Source organism: Sphaerodactylus townsendi, linkage group LG13 (genome assembly GCF_021028975.2).
Source record: "Sphaerodactylus townsendi isolate TG3544 linkage group LG13, MPM_Stown_v2.3, whole genome shotgun sequence".
In the NCBI taxonomy this organism is placed as follows: Eukaryota; Metazoa; Chordata; class Lepidosauria; order Squamata; family Sphaerodactylidae; genus Sphaerodactylus; species Sphaerodactylus townsendi.
In genome coordinates, this window is record NC_059437.1 from 38463204 (window position 1) to 38481911 (window position 18708).

General features: G+C 44.5%; 1 protein-coding gene across 1 annotated transcript in view; it reads right to left on the bottom strand.

The window, feature by feature from the left end:
- The window catches only part of ASCC2 (activating signal cointegrator 1 complex subunit 2), a 36956-nt gene that overhangs the window by 6112 nt on the left and 12136 nt on the right, over positions 1-18708 (bottom strand). The window contains 11 exon segments of the mRNA XM_048513984.1: positions 6160-6206; positions 6208-6286; positions 6772-6986; positions 7632-7806; positions 8803-8877; positions 9743-9811; positions 11233-11340; positions 14210-14284; positions 15036-15148; positions 16573-16677; positions 17897-17964. Of these exon segments, the coding sequence (XP_048369941.1) occupies positions 6160-6206; positions 6208-6286; positions 6772-6986; positions 7632-7806; positions 8803-8877; positions 9743-9811; positions 11233-11340; positions 14210-14284; positions 15036-15148; positions 16573-16677; positions 17897-17964 (1129 nt within the window).

Here is an 18708-nt window from a genome sequence, read left to right on the forward strand (position 1 = left end):
CAAACAAGCCCCATAACCAAGCAAAGTTAGGTAACCAGCTGAGGGCATGGTCCCAAAAATTAGTCTGATCGATTTCGCCTAAGGGATGGATCACATTTTGTAAATCAGTGAGGCTAGTGGTCACAATGTAAACAGGATGACGATGCTTGGGGTTATGAACCATCTTCCAGAATGTATATAAAATCCACCCAAAGGGTCGGAGTGCCTGCTTGTCTCTCTTTGACCCATTTTGATCATCTTAATTTGATGCTTGGAGCCTCTTACCACTTTCACTCCATTGATCAGATAAACTTTCCTCTTCCACTTTTCTTCAAGTCTTAGTACTGAAAATGACTTGTCTGACTACTGCAAATCCAGCAAACTATCTTGGAACAAAGATCAAGTTGAACCTAACATATGACCTGCGAAGCTTAGGACTTGTCTAAATGTTCAAGCACATTGACAAGATTGTTTGAAAGTTTAAGTTTTTTTAACCTGCCTGTTTCCTCCTAGCTCTGTGCACCCTAATAAACCGCTTGTCCAATTCCTGTTCAGACGGGTGAAATTTGCCAGCCCAGGAACCTTCCCCACAGGCCAAATTGCCTTCTCAGGTTACTAAAGAGATTTGCTGGCTCCTCCTGCCAATGGAAGAAAGGGCTAATTGAGAAAGGAAATGGTGGCAGCTTACTGAGTGAAAAGAAAGGGAAGAGATAAATCCTAGCTCAAGGGAAACCCCTAATCCTCTACAGGCCTGTGCTCCATGAGTCTAAGTTTTTTTTTAAAGCCATTTAAGTCTTTAGATCATCAGCACTTCTTGTGAAAATGAATCCTGTGTGTTAAGGATGTGTTTTGTGATAACTTCTGACTGTCCTGAATCTTTGACCGTGCTGCCAATCCGTTTCACTGAACGGCTCCTAATTCTTGCTTTTGGGGAATGCCATGATTGCATTAAACACTCCTCTGGTTCAAGTTTGTATGAGAACTTCCTTAACATTCTGCATTTAATAAGATAAATAACACCCTGCATGTCCTGCGGAACCAAAAAGTCCCCCAACATTTTAGCTTCTCCTTGCCTTTCAGAACCACATTTCCCCATAAAGCCCACAGAAGACACTTCAGCCGTCTGATAGTAACCTTCTAGTGGCCCCTGGCCCCAAGGAGGTTAGGTTGGCCTCGACAGGGCTGTTTCAGCCATGGTAGACATCAGATCCCCGTGGAACTTTAAGCAGTGCCACAGGGCCTACAAGACAGAGATGTTCCACTGGGCGTTTGGTTGAGGTCACCCGCTGTCCATTGTTTCATCTTGCCAGCCTCCCAATTGTTAACTGTAATCTTTATTTGTGAAAGACAAACTGTGCACCCTCCTCCCCTTTGTTAGGTTTTCCCCGGTTCTTGGATAATATTCCATAGAAGAACTGTTGAGAAGACCTGCCAAGAAGGGGAGATATATATAAATTTTAATAATAGGATGCTGCTGCTACTACTATTCGCCATCGATACGATTTTAGCCTAGGCTTTAACAATGTTATTCGCTTATTGTAGCGTTTTATTGTACTATTATGTTTTAGATCTCCGTAAACTGTCCTGAGCTTAACTTCAGTTGGGAATGGGCAGGGTATAAACTCAATAAAATAAAAAATAAAATAAAAATTGCTGCTCTTTCCTGTCCCTTTCCTAGCTTCGCAACATTCTTGCAGAGAACAGTCCATAACGTGGCCTCCTCCTCCTTGAAGCACACACATTCTGACAGGGAATAAGTCATTCCACATGTCGCTGTGCTGAGACACAAGAAGCCTTGAGATGCAGAGGCACGGTCAGCTGGAATCCCTAAAGTCAGGGCCTCTAAGAAATCCAGCAGGCAAAGAATCAAGCCTGTGCATAACCAAGAAGTGGGGTTTAAAAAAGCATTTTAGGCTGCTTTTCTGTGTACAGTTCTGAGCACCACAATTCAAGAAGGATATTGACAAGCTGGAATGGGTCCAAAGGAGGGCAACCAAATGGTAAAAGGTCTGGAATCCATGACCTACAAGGAGAGACTTAGGGAGCTGGGTATGCCTAGTTTGGTGAAAAGAAGGTTAAGAGGAGCCATGATCGCCATGTTTAGATATCTGAAGGGATGACATGTTGGTGAGGGAGCAACTGTGTCTTCTGCTGCCTTGGAGATTAGGACACAGAGTCATGGGTTCAAGGTGAAGGAAAAGAGATTCCACCTAAACATCAGAAAAAAACTTCCTGACAGTAAAGGTTGTTCGACAGTGGACTGCACTACCTTGAAGTGTGGTGGAGTCTTCTTCTGTGGAGGTTTTTATAGAGAGGCTGGATGGTCCTGCTTTGACTGTGTGTTCCTGCATTGCAGGGGGTTGGACTTGACGGCTCTTGGGGTCTCTTCCAACTCTATGATTCTATGTTTTTCATATAAGATCAATGCTGACTGTTTCTTTGCAGGCCAAAGGCCTGATCTGGTCATGTTTAAAGTCCTGCTAAAACTGCCTGAGAAGGAAGAGTCACCCAGATGCTTTGAGAGACTCTGAAGACTGCATCTTCAGAAATGTTTCCATCTGCAACCCCGAGTGGCTACTCAAGGGGTAGCAGACACAGCTCCAGAAAGGTTCCCCGTTTTAGCCCCAGCAAAGCCATGGGATCACAGATGCTTGCACAGATACGCCTTGATGAATTAAGCCTCTCTCAGGGCTGGTTAAGAAATTTTGGCTGCAGCAATTCAGCAGCATCCACCGAGATGAAAGCAGCCACAGGAGGCTGAAATTGGAGCAGGGAGTTTCAAGGGATGCCAGATGCAATTAGTCACATTGGAAATGAGCCGGGACTTGCAAGGACGGGGTGTCCTGCCCTCCATAAATGAAGTGGATGAATCCGGCAGTGAGGATACATTTCCAGGTATACAGCGCCCTCTAATGTCATCTGCAAACACTTTGTTCGTCACTCTTCAACACCTGATTACTATCTTGTGTATTTATTATGCAATAGAAAAAGGCAAAGTTCCAGCAACCTGTGGGTGTGGAACAGGGCAGCAGCAAGTGGATGCTTAGAAACAGATGGGCCAGCCAAAACAGCACCACCAAACAAGTGAAACAGACTGCATGTGAGGCTGGCAATCTGTGGTAGGATTCCCAGATTCGTAATTTAAAAGCAAAAAAAACCACTGGAAGGGGAAGGCTATGGTGCTGGGGAGGGGGTTAACTCTTTCTCCACCTCACACCTCCAATCAGAAACTGCTTTACCAGTCTGCTTTTAGCCCTCATGTTAAATCTGTCCAATCTCATCAGTTCTCAGCAGCCTGGAGCAAGACTGGACTTTGAATGGCATCACTCTGCTTAGGATTTCACTGTAGGATGGACACCCCAGTTACTGAAAAACAACTAAAACCAGGTCATTTTGTACATCTCTCTTTTTCTCTCTCAGAATGAAATATCCAGGTTGCCCCCCTCCCCCCCCCCCCCCCCCGCTGGTAATCGTTTAAAAGTTTTCAGTTCGTTTAATGAGCTGAAATTGGCCCAAATGTAGCCCAAAAGACACCAACCACTACAGAAGTCTCAAAACATCACGTATTTGCAACCTACAGGCAACGCCTGGGGGTGCAGTAGTTTTTCCTGGCCACGGAGAATGCCATGCAGCACGTAAGTGAGATGTTGAGCTGTGCTGTTTCTTCAGGTTTTCATGTGTGGGAGGTGCAATTTACAGCAGCAGCCAAAAACATCACCTATCTTTGCTAAATGCAATCTTCTTACGTTTGTCAGTGAAACGCACACCCTGCCGCAATCACAAAATGCAACAACCTTTTTTCCAGTGGAAGCAGAGGACATTCACAAATGCGTATTCTGTACCAGATATTAGCATCCCTTCTAATATACACAAATGTGAAATCACATAGAAGGCAGAATCTCCCCCATGTTGCAAATATTGGCATTAAAGCCATGTTATAATCGGGAAGCAGCACTGAAACCAACACAGACAGAAACAGTCTTATTCCAAAGTCATTAAGTTCTTACAACCCATTCTACATACGCCAACATGCATCTACGCGGTGTAGCTGGTGAAGCAGACTGTTCAGTTGCCAAGTGGCATGATGACGAATGTTACACAGCAATAACCAGGTATGAAAAGGTTTGGCAAACCTTACCCATGTCTAGGGTTCTGCAAACGGACTTTATTAATGAGTTGAGTACATCCGCATGCTAATGGGCCTTGTGGAATGGCACAGTTCTACGGAACCTAGGGCAGGGGTCTGCAACCTGCAGCTCTCCAGATGTTCATGAACTACAATTCCCATCAGCCCCTGGGCTGATGGGAATTGTAGTTCATGAACATCTGGAGAGCCGCAGGTTGCAGACCCCTGACAGAGGGCAAAGCAGGCAGGGCTATAATACTGCTGGCATTAAAGTCCTCACTGTCTTTTCTGACCTCATCTAGCTAACGGTGCTCCCAAATCAGGCTGAGGGCCTGGCCTGGCCATCTTCTTATCCCTGCCTCCGGACTTCTCTGCACAACTGCCACTTTTCTATGCACCTGACCCCTCTTGGACTAATAGTTTTTATTCCAGCCATCAAAATGATGTTTTGGCTGCCTTTCCTGCACAATGCCTTAAACTTTAAAAACAACTGTGCTTGGAATATGGCTCCGAATCCTGCAGATACTGATTCAAGAGCAGCTTTGGGTGCTGACTCTCCCTACCAATGCCTTCATGCTCCCATCGAGGCCTTACATAAGCACTTCCTCTTCAAAAGTATGTGGAAATCCCTCTTCTAAATTACACAGATAGTAACGTTTTGCTCTGGGGAATATATGCATTGTTTGGGTCTATGAATTCCACATCCCTGCATTCTCTTCATACCGGTGGGGGAAGATCATGTCTCAAGAGCAGGTGCATCTGGAATGACCAGTTTCCTGGGGCAGGAGAGCCTAATGAAAGCCTTCCACGGAAGCACAGGGAACCCACATGGTGCAGCTCCACCCTTGGCATCCTTTCCATGCAGCAACCACAGTTATTTTCAATATGAAAAATAAGCTTCCAAGCACCCCTGTCTTGCTACCGATCGCTGCCCTGTTGCCAAAGTAATTGCCTAAAAAATCCGCCGGGCCACCCTCAAGGAGTGCTTTGGTAATATCTTTGGTTTCGGCCACGTGCATACTGACAAGGTTTTAAAAAACCTCTCAAGTTGGTACTCGGCAGAAAAGGCTGATGACGCTTTGGTTAATTGTTTCCTGTGAAGCCAGCCTGGTAGCGTTGCAACAGAGTTGTTCAGAAAGACACTAAGCGTTCACTACTTCCAGAAAAGCCGCAGCATCTTGCAGAAGAGTATTTAGTGCTGAACTTAGGCTTTGTATCTGGATCCACAGATCAAAGTTAGTTGTGTGGGGAAATGGAGATCAAGGCTGCAAGCTGGAGGATGGGAAAGTTAATCCCAACCCCAACCGCATGTGCGTACACACACACACAGTTTCGCAAAGCTACTTGAAGCACTGAGGAAGAAAAAAGACTAGCAAACTACACACAGCTGTCTTATTTCCCTTCTGGTGTTGAAAATGGGGAAGCCCAATCAGGGAACGGGCCAGAAGGATTAAACTGTCTTTTCCCAGCAGTTCAGCGCTGATCTGTATCAGGCCCTCCGTGAAGCCTTTTTGCAAGTAAACATTATACACCTGGAGATCGGAACATGGATCTGCAGTGTCACACATCAGCCTGGAAGAGCAAGATGACAAAAAAGTTGACATGGCCCTTTAAAGACTGAGACAAACTGCATGTTATGTCAAGAGATCTGAGATTGGTCTCCTGACACTCACTCTTAAAAAAAACCCCCACTGAATTGCAGTTCTTGATGGAAGGGCTGCCAGCTTGCTCAGACCACTGGTGGCCAGGAGAAAATGTTATATTGGTAACCTGCATTTTCCCACTCCGAAGGCAACTAGCAACTGGAGAGAGATGAATTTTCATTGAGAAAACAGGGGGAAAGATTAAAACACTGCTACTGCTGCATTCCATGATACTGGAAATCAGAACACACTCTGAATACCGACTAACACTTCCAGTGGCTGCAAAACCGATACAAAACAATGTTTTTCTGACATATCCCCAACATGCTAACAAAGCCTTTGGAATTATATAGGAGATTTGGAACGCTTTGCTATGAAATTGCCCGTGGGGCACAGAATTAATGAACTTACTCTTTTGCTACTTTCTGTATCCTCAGAATATTGTCCACAGAATCTTTAAGGGAAAACATCAAATTCATCATCCTGGAAAATATTGCATCGTGCAGAGACTAGGGGGGTTGGATCTTGCTTCACTGGCCTGGAGGAAACCGGTCAACATTTCATTATCTTGCCAAATTCCTGACATGAAGAACAGAATCCTGGTGTTCTAATTTGACGGCAAGGGTTTTAGGACTGGGATTCTCTCTCTCTCTGTGTCTTTTTAAGACTAACAGAACAGACATTTCAGGGGGAAAAGACAAATGAGACCAGATACTGACTCTTCCCAAACTCGTTTCCCAGTTTAAAATCTCATCCACCTATCCTAGGAATAGGAAACTGACCTGTAAGTTGGGAGACAGGAATTTCAGGGATCAGGAGTAAGACTGAAGGTAGGCAAAAATACCTTGATTTTACAATATCCAAAATTAAACTGCACACACCTTTTCTTTCCCCCAATCAAATGCCTGCATAAAAAGGATGGTGTTCCATGGCCATCATCCCAGCAGTACACAAGCCATTCAAGATTTTGCTGTTAGAAACCCACAAGGACATTAAAAGACAAAGAACCTGTTTCAGCCCCACCTGGGCATCACCCGGTCCAGCATCTTCAGGGATGGCACCAGCTTGTCTTCAAGAATGTTGTTAATCACTTGTTCAACATCATAGCTGTATTCTTCCAGGCAGGCCAGGACAAAGCCCTCTCCAAGATCAGGGAGCAAATCTTTCACTTGGGAGATGAGAGAATCCAGCTCTACCCCCGAGACCCTGGCTGCTGGCATGGCAGCTGCTCCAGCACACTAGATATGTCAAACAAAACAGGCAATGTGTTACTCCAAGAGGGTCACCATATTTAAAAAGGAGGGTTCAAGGAACTAGGGAAGAGAATGCCACAGAAATATTGGCATTTATACCAAACATGCAGAAAACCACTAAATTCACTACGGGTTCATCATCTTTCCCAAAATACTTGAGTGCTTCTGGTTCAGCACAACAGAAAAAGACTACTAATGGAGAAAGCTTTACAGCAATGGTTCTCAACCTGGGGGTCGGGACCCCTTTGGGGGTCGAACGACCCTTTCACAGAGGTCACCTAAGACTCTCTGGATCAGCGTTCTCCATCAGTAAAATGGATAAATGTTAGGGTTGGGGGTTACCACAACATGAGGAACTGTATTAAAGGCATTAGGAAGGTTGAGAACCACTGCTTTACAGGGAAAGGGCAGAAGCCCTTTATCCATGAAATAAGTTTTCATACTCTGGGAGGAGGGAGGGAAGTACCATGCCCTCTGTGGGATCGGCACCTCCCAGGGAAAGAAAAAGAAAAGCTGGATCTTTTTCAGACCAGACTATATCCAAAGAAGCAGTCAGGCAAAAGCATCTTACTAAGGGACAAGCTGGAATTGTAAGCTGGAAAAGCAAGTTCTGGGCTTCTGTGGACCCACCTCCACAGGATCTTCTCCGAGCCTCTCCAATCTCTCGCTGGCACTGGTCGGAATTGCTGAAGCTCCAGCTATTTCTGCTGGCATGGATGGGCCTTGCGTCACTTTTTCCCTCCTGTCCACTCCCTCCCAGGCACTTTCCACAGCTTGCAGAATGTAAGTTGTCCGGGTCTCATCCCTACACACTTGCGTTTAGGAAACATTGCTGATCAAAATACGCTGTGAACTCAACCAGCACCCACAGCACCACTGGCACCCCAGTGAACAAAGGCTGTAAGTTGCTTTTTGCCCCTCCTGTAGTTAAATCGAAGCAGAAACAACACACCAGCCAAGTGCAGACGACAGCCATCTCTACCTGGTTGTGGAAGCCTGCTTAAACCATAGAACTAGGGGAAGAACATAAGCAGTAACAGACAGCTCTCACTTCCTGTTTAAGTCAGGAGGCTACCATTGGAGTTTCAGAGTCTGACACAGACAGGGAAGTCTATAGGCTATAAAGCAGAGCACCGTGAAGGCTGGGCTTATTTATCCTAGCCTTGCCCATGTTGCTCCTCATGAGATGGTGAGAGGAGAAGAGGTTTACACAGTTGTTTTCCCCACCATGAGGAGGCTCCCTATAGAATAGTCTAAGCTAAGCCTCTAGGTTCACAGGCAGTCTCCCACTGAATAGTAGTCAAAGGGAAGCAACAGTGACGAAGAGCTTTTGCCTTCATTTTGTGTCAGTGGGCTTCTCAGAAACTGTCCAGTTGCTTAGATTTTCACTAAAGTGACCAGAGACAGGCTCGTCCCTGCAATTGATGCTACATCTCTTGAATTCCTTCCCCCAAGAGGTCTGCTAATCACATTCCTAGCAGTCCATCGCTAGTCGGTGACCTTTTTATTCCAGTTTTTTTTTGTTTATTTTGTCTGTTTACTAATTCATTTTTCCCATTTTGCTCTACCTTGTATTTTTGCTGCTGTTTTAGTTGGTTTGTAACTTCAGCCAGATTGATTATATTGTTTTATAATTGCATGTACTGCTTTGAACAGGATTGGAGGGGTGGGGGTGGACAAGATACAAATATTATCAATAATGTAAGTAATCTGGGAGCCACTAATGTAATTGAGATGCTGGACTAGATAAACCTTTGGTCCAATCCAGCAAGGTGGTTCTTTTTTGAATGGAAAAGGATACAAACTGGAGGAAGCTTGCTGGAGGAGACTCACGTCGTCTGCAACGGGAAACATCTCATCATAGTCACGGAGAAACCTGCAGGCACGAATCAAGGAAATGTACATGCAAAAGGACTTAGAACCCATGAGAGTCGAAGCGGATACAAGCGAGCCATTACAGACAGTGGTGTGCACACACATTTCTTTGATGCTGTCTTCTGCGATCAAATCTTACAGCAGCATTTTAAAATTATGCTGTGCTTTACTTCCCCTTTACTGTTTTGGAGGGGATACAGGAAGCCCCTCCATGATAACAAGCATGTGGTTTTCAATTGCTAAATAGGATCACCACAAGAACTCTTCTGGGTACTGGTGGAAAGCATCCTGTTGTATCTTCTCCAAGTCTCCCCAATCTCTCGCTGGTGCTGGTCGGCATTGCTGAAGCTCCGCAAGGCTGGGCCCTCTGGTGGTAGAGACACCCACACACTGCAATGCACTGAATGACTAGGTCACACCAGGTCACTGCTACACCCTTCCAGCCTCTCATATGCCATGAAAGCAGAACAGAGGGTAGATTTTGGATTACAGAAAGAAAGGGTTGTCCCCCTTACACAGAGCAGTGGGGACCTTGGGGACAGCACACTGCTTCAAAACTCACTACCGCCTTGTCCCTATCCCATCCCAAACTACACCCCCCCTCAAAAAGTAACATAGGACAACCCAGAGCTAAACAGTTCTCAATGCCCCCTGGCAGCTTTTAAAGGCATACTTTGAAAGCAGTGAGAACAAAGCCGTTCCCTCCAGAACAGTCAGTTCTCCATCACTGCCACAGAGGGTGATTTTTTTTGTAAACTTCTGCTGAAAGTGTTCCAAAATGCACAGCAACCCTCCAGTTAATTACACAGTGCTTTCAACAACAAACAGCTGGACCGCTACTTTTGTTCTACTCAAGCAGTTCTTACCTCCTCTCTTGAAGTACTGAGGTAAAGATCTGTAGGAACTCTTCAACAAAGGGCTGAACATTATCATAGCTGTAATCAGAGGGTAATGAAAATAATATTCAAAGATTTATAAATGTTCTGACCAAGCTTGTTAATCTGGGGGAAAGAGATCCTGAGTTCAGATATCCACGCTGTTTGGTTGACAGAGTCATAAATGTTCCTGAAAAATCTTTTTCAAAGTTGCAAGTGTCAAAACGAAGGCCTGCACATGCAGAATAATGCACTTTCAATCCACTTTCACAATTGTTTGCAAGTAGATTTTGCTATTCCATACAGTAAAATCCAGCTGCAAAGTGCATTGAAAGTTGATTGAAAGTGCATTATTCTGCATGTGCGGAAGGGGCCTAACCCAAACATCTGCTAAAGCTCCAGTGAGACATCTAACAAGCCCCACTCAGGAATTAATCCTTAGGACAGACAAAGCAGCAGAGTGTTTGGAGGAGTTTGAAAAATGAAACACGCACGTACATATTTGGCATGGGCAACACCATGGGCAGAGAAAGTGCAAAGTGGCAGTGGTGTTTGTTTTTAAGGTGCACCTTGGTCTTTAAGATCATGGCTTGGTGAATTACACCATGAGCCTTTCAAGTGTAAATCACAATGTTAAGGGGGGAAAGGAGGAATTGAAGTAGATATTGGTACAAGGTTATAGTCTGATGAAACTTGTTAAATAGGCAATTAAAATTTCTAAAAAGAAGATGCGGTAGAGATCTTAGAGTTTAGAGTAACCGAGGATGACATTTTTGATTAGTTCTGATTCAGAACTTCCACATTGTTTATTCCCTTTGAAGGGTCTTTTTTTGTAAGAACAGCAATGTACTACATCCAGGAAGACAACACCAAGTAAAACAATACAATGCCACCTATTTGCTAGTAACCATTGACAGACCTCTCCCTATATATTTCTCTGATGCTTTCAGAAAGTCACCAAGGCCATCACCACATCATGCCAGTGGAGAGCTAGTGCAGTGGTTAAGAGTACTGAACTAGCTACCTGGAAGACTCAGGTTTAAATCTCCACACGCTCTATGGAAGCTGACCTTTGATCAGTCACACTGTCTCAGCCCAACCTACTTCACAGGGTTATCGTAAGGATAAAACAGGGGAGAGGAAAATTATCTAAACCACTTTGGGTCTCCATTAGGGAGAAAGGAGGAGTATAAATGAGTTAAATATGTGACACAAATTCCATAAGTTAATTATGCTATGCACGGAGAAGTCTTTTCTTTTGTTTTGTTTAGACTTCCTGTCGATGTGCATCTCCAACCTCTAATACTGTGATGGGGCAGAAGAATTTTCTACACACGCCACATTCATAAGACACACACCTTTATAATAATACTTATAACACTATAATAACATTTGTCCAAGATCTTTTTGTCTGCCACAGTAAATGTGATCCCCCTTTAACAAACTAGCCTCTGCCACTAGGCCTTGTGAGGAAAAATTACCTGCTTTCCAAAATAGGCTGAAGGCACACCTGGTTAACAATGATATGGAAAACTTCCACCACTTTCTTTCTAGAATGAGACAGCCTCTTCCACAAGTCCAGAAGTAAACTAGAAAGGAACGACAACAACAACAAGAGATGGAAAATTCACTCTGATATGATTTATCTCCTACATACAACTTCAGAGCTTAGGGGACAGGTGCAGTAAAAAAACATCGATTTTACACTGAGTTATAGCAGAGAAAAGCCATTTTATCTGTGTGTGGGTTTGTGCATTTCACATTTTACCCACATGTACAACAGAATTAAAGCAAATGAGGAAGAACCAGGACTCTCTGATATACTACAGACTGCAGGTAGAGCATATCTTTTTTTAATGCTCATCTGTATTTTTGTACAACCTCCTTCAAGCAGAAAGCTAGCTCTGCAAGCAGCAGGCTAAGCTCCATCAAAGTTCATTTTTACTTGGGGCTATTTTTTTAACATATGACTTAGCATTTATGGAATATCCTAAACAGCTGTAAGCATTTCACTTGTCTTTATCTTTTATAACAGGCCTATAAGTTAGCTTAGTCCATCATCTCCAATAATGCAGATGGTGCTATTAAGGATGAACAAGGGGCAAGCCTAAGGCTGCTTTCACACAGAGGTTTTTCCTCCATCTTGGTTACCAAACTGGAGTGCTTTTTTTAAAAAAGCTTCCACATAGCATCATGCTATAACGTCATATTTCCATGTTTTCACTGTCCTCAATAGGCTTTCTCCCAGACTGGCTTATTTTGATCTTTTAAGGAAGAATGCATCATGTTAAGTCACAGGTGTCCTTTGGAGAATAAATTGGTGTGTGTGTGTGTGTGTATACAATTCTGCTACAATCATCTATTGCCACTTACCTTTCAGTTTGCAATAGAACAGCTATACTGCTATAATACATGAAGGAAGAAAACAAAAGCAGGCCACAAATCACCATGGCAACCATACCTGAGAGACCATGCAGGAATAAATGTGGAAGCGAAAAGTCAGGGGGGAAAAGACAGAGGACAGTGGCAGAAAATTCCCACATTTCCAAACCCTTCACCAAAATGTGTACGAATGCATTCGCAGTGGCAAGAACAACAACTTGGATAATCCTCACATGTGGACCCAGCCTTAATGAGTTAACAAAGAAGAGGAGATACCAAACTTGGGGCTTTCTATGTTCATGGCTCACTCTCTTAGCCACTACATTACACCAACTCTCAATTAGGAAACTTTTTAAAAGGCACCCCCTCCATCTGTAGACTGAAGTGGTACGATCCACCACCACCACATTCTGCTATGTATATGTAGATCACATCTGCCTAGTGTAGCACCTGTGGGCCCAGTGACATACAGCAAGGTGTTCCTGAAGCCTACTTGTTTGTTCTCCCTCCCCAAAGTAAAAAGCCAGTCCTGGCTTTTCTCCATCATACTGGAGCAGAAAGTGCTTCAGAAAAGTCCAGAAGGCATCACTTTTAACAGCTACTTGCATCACTGGAGGATGCTGAGCCTGAACTCTCCTAAGACTTTTTGGAACCTCCCAAGATTTTCTGACTGGCCCCACCCACACAGCACCCATTTTATAATGGAACCCCACTACCTGTTTGCAAAACTCCATATAATTTGGGAACCCTAGTGTAGATTAAGTTAAGGATTTATTTAAAATTTTGTTCACCTGCACTCATTGTTGTGCTTTAGTATAGGAAACCACAACTTGGCATATCTGCTTATATGCTGTCCTGCTCCCATGCGCGCGTGCACACACAAGTTCATCATTATTTCTACAATAAGGACAACCTAAGGAACTAGAGCTTTCTCAACCCTGGCTCTAGTCAGCTGACAGCAGGGCCCTGCGGGATCTTGTTCAATTCTGCCAGGTATGCAAGACAAAGAGGCTCCACTGGAATTTCGGTTGAGGCCATCCACTGTTACACTACCATCTTACTGGCCTCCAGACTACTTACCATCAATGATTAATTAGTCTATTGGACAGAATAGCAGCATGCACACACCTTTGCATATATTTATTGTGCGCCTCCCCTCCTTGATTACATTCCACCTCCGGGTTATTTTTAATGATTTGTATTGGAGATTTTATAGGCTGAAGGGACACTTATCATCATCCTTGAAATAAGTTTGATTTGGTTTTTATTCTTATTTATTGCTCATTCTATATATTGTTTTATTAAATGTAAGCCATTGGCCATGGGAGAGATTTAGGTATAATAAAATAAGTGAATAATAATAAGTGCAATGTTGTGTGCAAAGCAGCTATGTGACCATCATGAAATCCTACTGACCAGGAGCAGCAATGGCATACTGGCTAAGAGCAGGTGCATTCTAATCTGGAGAGCTGGGTTGGATTCCCCACTCTGCTACTTGAGCTGTGGAGGCTTATCTGGGAAACCAGATTAACCTGTGCATTCTAGCACATGCCAACTGGGTGACCTTGGGTTAGTCACAGCTCTTTGGAGCTCTCACAGCCCCACCCACCTCTCAGCCCCACCCACCTCTCAGCCCCACCCACCTTGTGGGGGGGAAGGGAAAAGAGATTGTAAGCCCCTTTGAGTCTCCTTACAGGAGAGAAAGAGGAGGTATAAATCCAAACTCTTCTTCTTCTTGTGACATTATTTACAAACAATGCAATTCGTCCTCCTATCAGCTTCCATATTAAGCATCTCCCAAGTGCTCTACAAGAGTACTCATATTGCCCATCAAAAGCAAAACAGTAGCTGGTTGTGGTGCAGTACTGGACTCAAGTAAGGACAGCCTAGGAGTCAAATGTCTACTCACCCAGAAAACTCACCATATGAGCTTGGGCCAGCCAGTCTCTCAAGTCTAGCCTACCTTTCTTGGTTGCCATAAAAATAAAAAGGAGATAACTCCCATGTATGTCACCCCAAGTGCCCGGAAATGTCTCTGTATGGACTGAAAGTGGTAAAGATATCTCAGATATGTACCTGCTGTTCTCTTGTCTTCTCTTCTTAATTACTGACTCCAGCTCAGGCATCACCAGCTCATAAAAAGAAGCAAGCCTACAAAACACACACAACTAAGTTATGCCATTAAAGGTTTCATTCATTCATTCATTCATCCATTCATTCATACACAACTAAACTTAAGTATAAAAGAGCTTTTTGAGATACAAATAACAGTGATGGGAGAAATGAAGGAGAAAAGATCTAAAGCTGGTAACGCAGAGGAATCTACAGGGGTTACAACTGTTGGGGTTACAGCTGCAGGCCACCTCATTTGAGAGGATAACCCAGGTCAGTCCCAGATTGCTCCTGTAGGACTAAAAAAACCCCAAACTTTGGAATTCTGCTACAATGGACTAGATGACCAAAGGCCTTGCCTGGTGTAATACAACTTCACAAGTATCTTCACGTGCTGATACTTCTTTTCTACTATTACACCCTTAGAAGTGTGGAACAGATTCTTTTAAAATTGGACCCCACATAGCTGCTTGAAACAAGCTTGCATGTGCCAAAGTTATTTTGATGCCGGAGAAAGAAAATCCCAGTAGCAACCCACCCTCAGAGCAGCATTCTTGGGTCTCTACTTTCATTTCAATGGCGCCTGCACAGAAGAACAGTGTGTACCGTGTCAACTAGGGTCATATGTGTCAATCTCCTGCTCCACCCCACACACCCCTTGACTGTGGTGTTGAGATGGACTCAGGTCTACCCAGATCCAGCACACAGTCACTGGGAAGTGACAGCTTGGCTTCCTCAGACAAATCTCTTCCAGGTAAATATGGAGCAAATGCAGTTCCTAAGAATATACCGGTTACAGAAGTCATGCTGTTGGAATGTTTGGCAAGCCAATGGAAACACATCCAGAAAGGCCCAAAGGGTGATACAAGTATCACACAAGTACAGCACAATGTCCTTCAGCTCCTAGGAAGAAAAAAAGTAACAGCAATCAATTACAAACAAATTAGGCAGGGCCTTGTGCCTGTTCTGCATGCAGAGGGTCCCAGGTTCAATTCCAGGCATCTCCATTTAAACAGATCAGACAGTAATTGAGTGGAAGGCCTCTTCCTGAGACCCTGGAGAATGGCTGCCAGTCAGAGTAGATGACACTAACCTTGATAGCCCAGTGCCTTAGGCTTGGTATGAATGAGTTGCTGCAAGCTGGTCCTACCACTAGGCAGGATGAAACATACCCCCTCAGGAAGTAGACTTTGGAATACAATTAAAAGGCAACAAACTACTCACTATATAGTAATATATGTTTAGCACGAGAGCAGGAAGGGACACTCCTTGGATTTCTGGCACAGACAATGAAGTACCTTGGACTGTCACTGGCTCCTAAGTTAATCACTTCATGTTGAAGGTAAGATCTGGCACTGCAACATTTGCATCGTGGACTTGCCCAATACCAACCATGCTACTAAACTCCACTAAAAAAGATGCGTACTAAACTACCGTGCAAAAAAGAACTTCACGGGCCTAAAATTAGATGAGCATTCCAACATGCTAGAGCAGTATAAGTGCCCCCTTCAGCACTACTGCGGTTCTGTTGGCTCTAGGGGTGCCACCTTCCAGGTAAAGCCTGGCGATCTCCTAGTATTAAAACTGTGGCGATCAGTTCCACTGGAGAAAATGGCTGCTTTGGAAGGTGAAATCTATGGTATTATACCCCGCTGGAGCTCTCCCCTTTCGAGGCTCTGCACCCAAATCTCCAGGAATTTCCCAAACCAGAGATGGCAACTTACTTGCCTCACACCCTAGAAAGTTCTCCCACCCACCCCACTCCATTTTTCCTATTTCCCCACGGCACAGCACCCCATGGCCAGTCCCTGATGTTTCAAACCTAACACATTAGAACAATAAAACCTCTCCCCATCTTCTTCTTCACAGTTCTTCTGAGCTCTCTCAGCCCCACCCACCTCACAGGGTGTTTGTTGTGAGGGGGAAGGGAAAGGGGTTTGTAAGCCCCTTTGAGTCTCCTATAGGAGAGAAAGGGGGGATATAAACCCAACTCTTCTTCTTCTTCCCCTCCCTTGGGCACACATAGCATGGGAGAGGGAAAGAAAAAGAAAGCATGCATTCAGTGATATTTTAAGAGAACACACACACAATTAACTGGCCTCTTCAAAAATGTGTAAGCGAAGCATACCCAGCTCCATGTGATTGGGAAAGCTGCCTCACCCAGTCACAGGACAGGCAAGAACTATGATTACTAGCGGCCATGTGCAGGGTGAGGCATAAGTCCTGGGGGGAGGGCAATAAGGGGAAGCATAGCTATGGACAGGTTTAATGCAGCCTGGAGGAAGGATGTTACTCACAGCAACCCCCCCCCCCATACACACACACACCTGCAGAGGCATGTCCCCTAGAGTCATCCTTTCCACCAGTTTCTGTGGCTCAGCAGAGGTTCCTTCACATTGCAAGCCACACGTGTGCAGAATGTTGTTGAATACCTAGAAGGCAAAGGGCAGGCTTGTGAACATGTCAGAAGGAAATGCAGCCAGGCACACTTTACCTGTGCCAGCGTCTGCCTGAGGTTACTGGCTCCCTAAAGAGGGAGCTGCCTGAGCCAAAAACCAGGCCACACACATCCAGTGTTTCTCCCCACCCCCTTTCTCTCTTTTCTTCAATCTTGACTCGTTTTTGCAAAGGTATGGCGTATTTACAATTTCACGAGGATCAATTAGCAAGTCACCCACCCAAAAGGAAAACCTTTGGCACCACCTTCTGCTATGGAAGGCGAGAGCTGTTCAGGTAGGCTAGAAGGATAAAGTCAAGCAGCTGGTTCCTCATTAGGGAAAAAAGGATGCCGAACAACACAGGGACTTGAACTCTACGATAGTTTTGGGCAGCAACGTACACAGTCATATTTGGGGTGCCTCCTCTTGCATTTTTAATGGAATTCACAGCAGTTCTGGGAAATGTTATCAGGCCATCTTTCTGTGATCAGAGAAAGGGACTGTGTATTTCTAGAGCTCTTTGCAATGCTTCCCAGAATGAGTGTTTTCTGGGGAAGCCTCATTGGGTATTTTTGTACCCCAATAAGGTACATAGTTTGGGGCAAACAAAAACCCCTGTCGCTAAACCAATTGATTTTTCTAGGGCTGTTTTTATGATAAACTGGAAGAAAGCCTGAACTTCCTGAGAGATGGGAGGGTAAAAATGAAATAGCATGCACATGTTACACACATAAGCCCATAAGGTGAAATCAAATGGTGCAAGATCATTCAGTAAGCTTCATGGCTCTGTCTCGCACATACACACCTATTTTTGCAGACTGTTAATGCAACTCCTGCTTTGTATAGTCTGCACTGGATCAAGAACTGAGCAGTCAGCCAAGGACTAGATACACACTGGCTTCCCATCCATCCTACATTCCAACCTCCATGCAGACACCCCTTGGATCACACATTCATTTACCACTGCATACAAAGTGGCTCATATACAAATGACCTGGTACAGCCGAAAATAATTGTCTGTGCTTTTCTGCATATTTTGTCAAGACACAGTGATTGTGTGAATTGCCACCAAGAAGCAACAACTGTTGCCAGCTCAGACTTCACTATCTCCACACAGTCCCGCAAAAAACTTTACTGAAGCCTACACTGAAAATTGAACGACATACAAAAGTATATCCAGGTACCCAAAAAGACACACAAGAAAAATCAGCACCTGAAGGACTGTAGGCACAGTTTCATCCAAGTCACTGAAGTAGCTTGGCTGCTGAGTAAAGATGTTTTCTGGGGGGAAGCAGAAAGGGGGAAAAAAAGATTTTAGGATGGTGAAAAGAGTCAGTTTCAAAGATTCTCGTATCAGCCAGGCTACCTTGCACATTTTCCTATCGAACAATACTTAACTCATATTGTGTTGGTGCTACAAATGGAGACCCAGAGAAAAACTTGGACTTATGAGAGGAAACTGGGCTTCCAGCCCCAAGTCTTCTTCGAAAGGCAAATGAAGGGGAAGATAACATTGATGAACCTCCTGATTCTCGCCTACAAATACCACTCTCCACAGAGCCCTGAGAACAGAGGTAAGCTTAGCTAAGAGACAAATAACGGGGCTAGAGGCATTTGTAGATAAGATTTGAAATGGGGAGGTTAAGCACCCCTCCCACACACCAATTCCCCGCACAAGCACATCCTGTCCTTTAATGACTGTAGCAAATGAGAGTTTGGGAGCACGCGTTTGCCAAGCGGTCAAGTTCTGCAGCCTCCTTACAGAATACCAGTCTGCGTATGCTACATGGGTTTATGTATTTTCAAGCAATATGATGCCTCCGTGTTTATAAAGCTGACGATTCAGGCAAAGAGCCTGCAATGGACCTCAGTAGCCCTTTTTCAGGCCAGGATGTTCAAAGGGAAAATAAAGAGCCTAATTGCTCAGAGTGATCGAAGAAACAAGTGGAGCACATGAGACAGCTGCACTGATTCGGTGCCAGCTGGCTTACCCCAACCCCAAGTCTTCTGCCTCCAGCCTTTCTT